At 39.1% G+C, this 10,199-nt stretch overlaps 1 protein-coding gene and 1 pseudogene across 1 annotated transcript; one reads left to right on the forward strand and one right to left on the reverse strand.

Annotated features, from left to right (window-relative positions):
* The first annotated feature begins 80 nt into the window (after nucleotides 1-80).
* On the forward strand, nucleotides 81-8,292 carry LOC137726618 (uncharacterized; annotated as a pseudogene).
* Nucleotides 8,293-8,370: 78 nt separating this feature from the next.
* Nucleotides 8,371-9,965, reverse strand: LOC137726619 (ubiquitin-like-conjugating enzyme ATG10). The gene is made up of 5 exons (XM_068465556.1): nucleotides 9,543-9,965; nucleotides 9,375-9,443; nucleotides 9,178-9,277; nucleotides 8,960-9,057; nucleotides 8,371-8,713 (listed from the first exon to the last, which is right to left on the reverse strand). The coding sequence occupies exons 1-5, from the start codon at nucleotides 9,762-9,764 to the stop codon at nucleotides 8,504-8,506; spliced, it is 699 nt and encodes a 232-aa protein (XP_068321657.1). The 5' UTR covers nucleotides 9,765-9,965; the 3' UTR covers nucleotides 8,371-8,503.
* Between the last annotated feature and the right edge of the window lie 234 nt (nucleotides 9,966-10,199).

The raw sequence follows: 10,199 nt of genomic DNA on the forward strand, positions 1-10,199 counted from the left end.
TTACATTAATATCAAGGATTTCGATCAAAAACTAAAAATTAATAAAGTTTTGGTCAAAGAATATTGATAACTAAGGACCGCATACAAAGTGTCCCTTATATTTTCGGCACGGGACACCAAGTGGTGGTGTACCATGTCATGTAAGTTGCTCTCTAGAAACCCTTTTCTGTATGACATTGATATTCACCATTGTGTTTGATTAATGGAAATTACAGGAGGAAGAGGTTGATGAGTTATGTCAGTAGGGACTACGTAGTTAACTTTGGTTGTTCATGTTTGGCGGTGTAGGGAAGGTGTGTGTAGACGGAAAGGTGGTCAACAAAGCGGGGACTCCAGTCTCAGACAAAGCTCTTGCACGGATAATTGCTGAAGTCCCAAAATATGTATGTAGGTGATCACTTCACTTTGACAAACCAACTTTCACTTCATTTATAATAAATATCGAGTCGTGCAGTAACTTCAGCGGGACCTCGAGTGCTAATTTGTTCTTATATTGTCTATCCAGAGCAGGATACAAGTTAGAAGCTGCCATTGAACAGCTAGGTATTGATGTTTCTGGCAGAGTAGCTCTTGATTCAGGGTTATCAACCGGTGGATTTACTGACTGTTTACTTCAGTACGGTGCACCATGGCCTGTGCCTTACTTCTCTTTGATATTTCTCTACTCGACATTTGATTGCTTATCATCAGGTGGCAAACAAAGTTCGGACACATGAACATGCTAGCGTGATGAAAGGAAAAATTTAAGATACCTATCCGGATCCCTCAAAAAGTTGATTTGGTGACTTTGGACCTCTCTTTCATCTCCATTCCATTGATAAGCTTTCAAAGACATGTAAATTTGTCATCGTTATCTGTTTCTTTGGCTGTTTCGATCTCTCTTTTCTATTTTCTGTTGGGGGAAACTCCGAGGATTTGTTGCTTGTCTAATTCTATATGTTCTCTATGTGCTATTCCCCCATGGAAAAAAAAAATCTGTTCTAAGAAAAGTTGAAAGCTAGGTAGCTTTGTTTCACTATTGTGCCTTTGGGTTTTACACTTGGTCACGGCTTCTTTTAATTTGGAAGCAGGTCATGCTGCTATGGTCGGTGTGATGAAGGAAGAGGCGACATTGGTCACCCTGGTTAAACCTCAAACCGAAGCTCGCAGATTACAAGTAAGAGTCTTACATCAACCCGTACTTACCTTTGGAAGCTATTTCGGGTTTATTTTACTAGAAATTAGAAAGTACAGCAGATATGACAATATAGGGAAGGAGTTACCTTCATTTTCTGGCTTACAACATCAATGCCAATTCAACTGCTATTTGATATTTAAGGAAAACGTTACGAACTAGGAAGACATGAAAAACATTATGCATTTACTTCTGGAAGTTTCCAGAATAATGAGTATTTCCCTTGCATTTGTATGCACCACTAAATACTAATCCCTGCATAAAGCTCAGACAGACTTTGATAGGTCCACATTTATAAGTTTTCCTTGCTCTTTATTGTGCTCAATGCATGGAACAATGTCACGTAATTTACATATATTTTGGGTTTGTTTTCTGTGTAAGTTGCGTGATGGCTTTCAGTACTTTTGAGGGTGGAAACTTTAGAAGTTTCTAATTTCAAATGCACGATGATAAGATAAGGGTCGATGCTGTCCAGAAAACATAAAATTGCAAAAGTTTACATTTCGGAAGTTCATTTTCTTTGCAGGTAGGAAGTGGTGGGGTTGCGAGTGATCCATTAGTCCATCAAGAAGTAAGCATTTCTTCCTGGTTTTTATCTGGTATCTTTCAGCTTAATATCGAAAGGAGAACAAGATTCTTATTTTTCACTGTGTTGTTAAGACTCCTATCTGCAATTGTTATATAGCCCTAACTGAGACCTAGTGCAGCCTCTCGTATCTGGCCGTATCACCAATTGCGAGTTCATCGGCTTCATGATAATGCAATGTTGGAGTTTTAAACACTGCATGCATAGAATCACATATACACGATGACATGCATACGTAAATACAATTGAACAACTTACCTGGAGAAGTGCTCGACATCAGCAAGAAGGGATATCGGGAGTCTTCTACACCCAGCAGCTATATCCAGCTAGAATAGGGTTTGCTCAGGAAAAGGGATGGCGCTGTGAGTGCAGGGACGTCCCAATATATAGCCAACCATCCTAGGTATCAGGCCTATCAACTGATACCCGGATTGCTACACTGATTAGGGTTCAATACAGTCCTATTCCATTATGAACTCTTGTCAAAACATGATAAGGTTATCTGATTAGTTTGCATATATGTTAGGACTCTCAATCCCAGCCAATTAAGTCCGAAACCTTCTCAACTTGATAACTTAAAACTAAGCTACAAGTTTGATGAGAACTAGAAGTCATTCTCCTTGACACTCACATCTTACATTCTCCCACTTGAGTGTCCAAGAAGAATGATATTACATGGGCTAAGATTGAGGTGATCACAAGTCCCCGAAAGCTGCAATTACACCTTTAACAACCTGTCACTTATGGCTTCGAATATAGAATCATAAACGCAGTATGTAATTTCTTCTACATGTGCGCGTTATGATTACCAATACCTATACCATAAGCACTGTGTTGTTTGACAGAATTCGAAATTTTCAGGTTGATAACCAAAATTCAACTCCTGAACTGAGCCTCATACAAAAGTATGGCTCATATCATTATTATAGCATAACATGAGAATCAAAACATTATGGAAGCATTCAGTTTAAACGGAAAGGAAACATACATAACACAATGAGTTTACTACTCCCACTCATTAACAGAATCAAAGTCCTCTCGCATTCCCATGTTGTGAACATGTTTCTTGAACACTCCCACTGGTAAGCCTTTAGTCATTGGATCAGCTACCATAAGATCCGTTCCAATATGCACTATGTTGATCAGCCTTTTTCTGACTTCATCCCTTACGCGCAAGTACTTGATATCCATTAACCTGCAAACAATGGACCTCTTGTTGTTTTTAGAGAAGAAAACTGCAGCCTTGTTATCACAGTAAATAGTTATCGGTTTTTCAACTGAGTCTACCACCTTCAGTCCCATAATGAGGTTTTTCAACCAGATTGCTTGTTTGGTGGCAGTGTAGCAACCAATAAACTCAGCCTCCATAGTTGAAGAAGCAATCACCTTTTTCTTGGAGCTTTTCCACGAAATTGCACCATCAGCAAGAAGAAAAACGTATCCACTTGTAGACTTTCTGTCATCAATGCAACCTGCCAGGTCTGAGTCAGAATAAGCCACCATTTCCAACTTCTCAACCTGCTGGTACACCAGTGCAAGGTTCCTTGTTCTTTTTAAGTACCTTAGTACTTTCTTTGCTGCAGTCCAGTGAGAAGTACCAGGATTAGACTGGAAACGACCTAGAACACTAACTGCAAACCCTAGATCCGGCCTTGTGCATACTTGAGCATACATGATGCTGCCAACAAGTGATGCGTAAGGCTTGTCGTTCATTCCATTTTTTTCGAGATCGTTTTTAGGGCATTGATCCAGGCTAAGCTTATCACCCTTTGCTATGGGAAGCTCACCACCTGCACACTTTTCCATGTTAAACCTCTTCATGATTCTGTCAATATAAGATTTTTGAGACAGCCTCAGCATCCTTTTCGATCTGTCTCTCTCAATTTCAATGCCAAGGACGAAATGCGCTTCACCAAGATCTTTCATTTCAAAGCTCTTGGTTAACATGGTCTTAGTGGTGTGCAAAAGACTCAAATCTGAGCTTGCTAAGAGAATATCATCTACATACAAGACCAAAAATATGAATTTCGTGCCACTGACCTTGAGATATATGCAGTCATCAATCTTGTTTTCTTCAAAACCAAAAGCAGAAACCACTTGATCGAATTTGATGTACCATTGTCTGGATGATTGCTTTAAACCATAGATTGATTTGTTGAGTTTGCAAACCATAGTCTCTTTCCCTTTCTCCTCAAAACCTGGTGGTTGAGCCATCAGAATTTCTTCATCTAAAACACCATTAAGAAATGCCGACTTTACATCCATTTGATGTAATTCCAAGTTGAAATGGGCTGTTAATGCCATGATCACCCTCAAGGAGTCTTTGGATGATACTGGTGAGAAGGTTTCATTATAATCGATTCCTTCCCTTTGTGTGAAACCCTTAGCTACGAGTCTAGCTTTATGTCTTTCAACCTTTCCCCTTGCATTTCTTTTGGTTTTGAACACCCATTTACAACCAATGGGCTTAGCATAGCCTGAAAATGGCACCAAAGTCCAAACCTGGTTTTTCTCCATAGCTTCAAGTTCTTCAACCATAGCTGCATGCCATAGACCTGCTTGTGAGCTATTGATAGCTTGATTGAATGTTAAAGGATCATCATCATCTCCTATGTCATATTCAGTCTCTTGTAAATACACAAAATCAGGTCGAATTATTGGTTTTCTTTGCCTGTTTGACTGCCTAAGAGGCAATTGCACTTGTTGCAATGGTGGAGCTTCTACCTCAGGAATTTGGCTTTCGGGGACTTGAGGTTCAGGACCATAAGCATGCACAGTTTCAGAAAAGGACATAGTGTTAAGGGATGAAGAAGTTGGTAGAACAATTGGGAGAGTGATCAAGTTTGCTTGAGTGCCAAGTAACGATGCATCAGATTGTGTAGAGGGCTGACCATCTTCATTTTGAATTTCTTCGAATTCAGAAGTGCTATGATGCACTGTCTCTTCTTCCAAATCTTCAATAAACTTGGCATTGTTTGTCTCCTGAATTCTAGTGTGGGAATCAGGACAGTAGAACTTAAAACCCTTGGACTTGTCTGCATACCCTATGAACCTGCAAGTAACAGTTCTCGGGTCCAACTTCCTTTCGTGAGGATTATAAAAACGTGCTTCAGCTCTACAACCCCATACATGGAAATGATTAAAGCTTGGCTGCCTTCCTGTCCAAGCTTCAAAAGGTATAGTTTTGACAGACTTACTTGGAACCCTATTAAGTGTGTAATTGGCTGTTCTAAGTGCTTCTCCCCACAGAAAAATGGGAAATGTAGACCTCGAAAACATAGATCGAATCATGTCCTTGAGGGTTCTGTTCTTCCTTTCTGCCACTCCATTTTGATGTGGAGTCCCTGGAGTGGTATACTGAGCAATGATCCCCGAGCTTTCAAGATAATATGCAAAAGCTCCCTTGTGTTGTCCAGTTTTTGTGAACCTGCCAAAATACTCACCACCCCTATCCGATCTCACTATTTTGATATTTTTCTCTAGTTGATTCTCTACCTCAGTTTTATATGTTTTAAAACAATCAAGAACAGAAGATTTTTCAGATATTAGATAGACATAGCAATATCTGGAGAAGTCGTCAATGAATGTAACAAAATAAGAGTTCCCACAGATTGTTTTATTTGGAAAAGGACCACACACATCTGTATGAATTATTTCTAAGAGCTGGTTGCTTCTTGTGGATCCTAATTTCCTGGTGTTGGTCATTTTACCCTTAAGACAATCAATGCAGTTTGGCAGACTTAAAAAATCGAGATTTGGAATGAGATTTTGTTTAGTTAAAATCATAAGTCTATCTTTGGATATATGTCCGAGCCTTTTGTGCCAAAGTATAGGAGAGTTTTCAGTTGAAGATAATCTTTTGGAACCAATGTGACAAACTGTGAAACATTCATGTAAATAGTTACACTGCAGTTGCCACATATCACTGTGAAGTAAAGCATAACCAAGCAAGGTGTCTAATTTATTCGAATGAAAAAGTTTTACACTCTCATTGTCTCCAATAAAAGTATAACCTGATTTAACTAATTTAGAAGCTGAAATCAAATTCCTTCTCATAGAAGGTACATAGAGTACTGGACTTAGAAACAAAATAAAACCAGAAGAAAGCTTTAAAGAGACACTGCCAACAGACTCGACTGCAACCTTGCTCCCATTCCCAACAAAAACATTGTAAACTTCATTTTTTCTCTCCTTTAGGTTTGTGAATCCCTGCAAGGTATTTGTAATATGAATTGAGCAACCAGTATCAAACCACCAACTAAAAGGAGGAACATAAATCAAATTTGACTCGAAACAAACATAAACATTGATTTCATTACCTTTCTTAACAAGCCAATTTTTAAAACCAGTGCAATCTTTCCTTAGATGACCAACTTCTTTGCAGAAATAACAAGGCTTTGGTTCTTCAGAATTAGCTTTAAACTTTTGAGATCGATTAAGGGGGTTAGCATTTTTAAAAGAAGAAAAATGTAACATTTTCTTCTGCTTACCAGCAGGCGTAGGAAACTGATCAACTGCAACACGTTTGCCCTTTGCAGTAGTGTGAACAAGATTCACAGTCTCCACCTTGTCAGTTGATAATCTCAACTCCTCTTGAGCACACATGGAAATCAGATCATCAATGTCCCAGGTTGCTTTCTGAGTATTATATGACACTTTCAGCTGACCATACTGTGCAGGTAATGAATTCAACGCCATATGCACTAGAAACTGATCTGTAATTGGATGCTCAAGTTCCTTCAGCTTTTGTGCAATGTCTGACATCTTCAGTATGTGTTCTCTTACGTTACCAACACCATCAAACTTCATGGATGTCAGTTTTGTGAGAAAATTCCCCGTTTCAGCTTTCTCGGACTCCTTAAATTTGTTTCCCACTGCATCAAAAAATTGTTTTGCACTATCACTCTTTGGTATGCCACCTTTCACACTGCTTGTCATGGCCCTCCTCATAATCATAAGAGCCATTCTGTTTGCCTTCTCCCATTGAGCAAACATTAGTTTTTCATCTGCTGTACTAGTAGCTGTTATTGCTGCAGGTTTGTCTTCCCTTAAGGCCAAATCGAAATCCATCATACCAAGGGCTATCTCCATATCATCCTTCCATCTTTTGTAGTTGGATCCAGTTAGCGTTTCAATATTGGAGAAGTTAAGAGAAGTCATAGCTGGAGAAGTAACATAAGCTTTAGTATTTGTTCTCAAAAGTTCTTCATTAAGAGTTCACGATATGAACAATTAATGGCATCAAAAACATATAATACCAGTTGCATCTTTGGATTGCAAAACTGATTATATTAGATTTTGCATAACCAAAATACAAAATTCTCTTTAGCGATACAATTTTAACACTTTTGAGCAGATAAAATTGCATCAATTTTAATTTTGTATTTCACTTATACTCCAATTAAACATGACTGAATATTAGAATTCTTTGGAATTATCTTAAAACATATTCATCATCAGTTTAATCATTTTGTTCAATTTGAACTGATAATTTGAATCATGATACAAACACTTTTGAGTTGAAATTGGTCATGATCCAAGATTCGACTGTCATATCATGTATTGACAGTAGTTTGATTCTTCGAAATCTGAGAACACAGCTTGTGCTCCTGGAGAAGAATTTGCAAAACATGTACACATATATATATATATATATATAATTCTAAACGTGATGTATGTCATTGAATAGTTGATAACTGTATTAGCTTTATGTGCGGAAGTCATATGTCAGGATCGTGCAATCACTCAATGTTTACTCGTGCTTGAAAGGATTCTAAACACGACAGTGTGTGCTCTGATACCACATGTTGGAGTTTTAAACACTGCATGCATAGAATCACATATACACGATGACATGCATACGTAAATACAATTGAACAACTTACCTGGAGAAGTGCTCGACATCAGCAAGAAGGGATATCGGGAGTCTTCTACACCCAGCAGCTATATCCAGCTAGAATAGGGTTTGCTCAGGAAAAGGGATGGCGCTGTGAGTGCAGGGACGTCCCAATATATAGTCAACCATCCTAGGTATCAGGCCTATCAACTGATACCCGGATTGCTACACTGATTAGGGTTCAATACAGTCCTATTCCATTATGAACTCTTGTCAAAACATGATAAGGTTATCTGATTAGTTTGCATATATGTTAGGACTCTCAATCCCAGCCAATTAAGTCCGAAACCTTCTCAACTTGATAACTTAAAACTAAGCTACAAGTTTGATGAGAACTAGAAGTCATTCTCCTTGACACTCACATCTTACATGCAACATATTCATCAAATTGCTAAATAAGAAGGGTACTTGTTGATTAAGTTTTATTGTATAGGTTCTTGATAGGATTATCAAGGTTGTAGAGAATTTTGGATTTAGCAGCAAAGGACGGTTTGAGTCTCCTCTTAAGGGGTGCTGGGGGCAATACAGAATTTCTCGTTCACTTCTCAGACAGCTAAGAGAAGTGAGGATGAAAAAATGTTAAACATGACAGAATCTGTTCATTCGCCTGAACTCGCCATTAAGGAGTAGTTCAAAACAGAAGATAGGGTTAGCAACCCCAGTTGTCTTGGGTCTAGACGCTGTTTACTTGAAATCATCAATTAGCTTATTTGAAAAGGCTTTTCGACAATTGTAAGGATGAGCAAACTACATAATATGATCTGATATTTCGGGTTTATTTCCGGATGACCCAATAATTGTGAGGAAGACGGAGTTCTGCATGATTCATAGATTAGAATTTCTTCTTTCAACTACAACTTTTATGATGATTCAACATTTCAAAGGGGACTCTAATACCAACCACTTGACCTACGACTGAGAGCCAAGACACCAAATATTGTTCAAGTGCTACTCCATTTTTAGCCTGAGAATTATCACCAAGGAAAAGCAGCTTCATCCACTCACTGGTTCCACATGGATGCAGCTTGTACCACGGTCTGTTCAAGTATGGATGCTCCTAGAAACATCATATATGTTCAGATGTTTGATGCAATATTAGCAACTAGAAAGAATGTGTCCCCTTTATATGTTCTAAATTATTCTGATCTACGGGAGGTGGATTTGAAGGGCGGGCACACTGCCCTGCCCAATTGACCTAACCTGTATATGCATCGTTTATATGAATCTTATAAACGTAAAATTAACTGCACAAACAAGTTTAGCAAGAACAGGAAGCATGGATCCAAAGATGAGGAAAATGTACCTCCTGAGTTATAAATGTCCATTTTGATTCCAGTAAAACCTTCGATGAGCGAGCAGGTAGGTCCTTTTCTATTTCTTCCAATGCCAAAGGCTGTCCATCTATGTATCATTCACAAAGGAAGAGTTATGAAGATTAACACCCGCATTTTCTTAACCAGAACTGACCTTAAGTGATTCGTTAAATTTCGTTTATGTAGCAAAAAAAAAAGATTAACATACCGATGTAGTAACCGCGAAAATACAGCACGGGAACTCGATATGAATCACTGTATACTATATGAAAATCGTAGTAGCATACTTGAAGATTGCTGGTGTCAACCTTGCAAATGGCAAATAGCAAAAATGATGAATGAGTGATTGGGTTAGCCGGCCATCCCTAACAAAATCTTTACAATACGGGGTAGCTATGTACTCACCAGCGTGGCATTATCAACAGACTCGGGCTCCTCTTCGTCCCAAGCGTGATTCTCTTCATTAGCATCTTCCTAAGACAGATCATTAATCCACGAAGTGTGATTAGTAGAGCTCCAAATAACAATTACATCAATGACAAGCGAGTTGAACCAATAAGCCACGTGTCTTACCTTGATTGACCCAAGAAGGCAAATCTTCTCCAACGACAAGTAGCCATGCTGCTGCTGCTGCTGCTGGTGCAGGCGGGAGAGATGGGGAGGCTGTTTGGGAGAGGGAACCCACGTCCATGGAGGAAAGGCGGAGTTAAATTCTTTCCAGTTGTTGGCGAAAGCACGTGCTGCGACGTGGAAGTCACGTGACGAGAGGGCTCCATCCCATCCCAAAACCTCCATAATATTCGCTTGATTTCCTTTCCTTGCAATTGAGAATTCGATCGGGTCTGGAATTCGTTTTAGTCCGTCTTCGCGAGTCGTTGCGATTCGCAAGCAGCGGCAAGGTGGGTCGTCGTCGGGATATTGCAATTGCAGAGTCGCAGGTGGGTGGGTGGGTCGTCGTGGGATGTCGGGATGCAGCTGCAGAGGGAGAGATAGAGAGAGAAGATTGATTTATTTATTATTTTTTTTTTTTTTGGGTGATAAACTAATTAGCTTTTCAATCCGATTCCTTTCCATTTAATTTATCTAGTTCGGGATCCGGACCATTGGAATTTGATTCAACCACTACAGTTATTATCATTTTTTAAGGAGCCTCATGTTTCTAGCCGTTGGATCAAATTTCAACGGTCCGAATCCCGAATTAAGTGGATTAGGTGGAAATGAATCCATAAA

This window comes from Pyrus communis, chromosome 2 (genome assembly GCF_963583255.1).
Source record: "Pyrus communis chromosome 2, drPyrComm1.1, whole genome shotgun sequence".
Lineage (NCBI taxonomy): Eukaryota > Viridiplantae > Streptophyta > Magnoliopsida > Rosales > Rosaceae > Pyrus > Pyrus communis.

Coding starts and splice junctions, on each gene's coding strand:
- LOC137726619 (XM_068465556.1), bottom strand. CDS start 9,764: ATGGAGGTTTTGGGATGGGATGGAGCCCTCTCGTCACGTGACTTCCAC. Junction 9,278..9,374: donor CTGTTGATAATGCCACGCTG/GTGAGTACATAG, acceptor GCCATTTGCAAG/GTTGACACCAGCAATCTTCA. Junction 8,714..8,959: donor GGACATTTATAACTCAGGAG/GTACATTTTCCT, acceptor TGATGTTTCTAG/GAGCATCCATACTTGAACAG.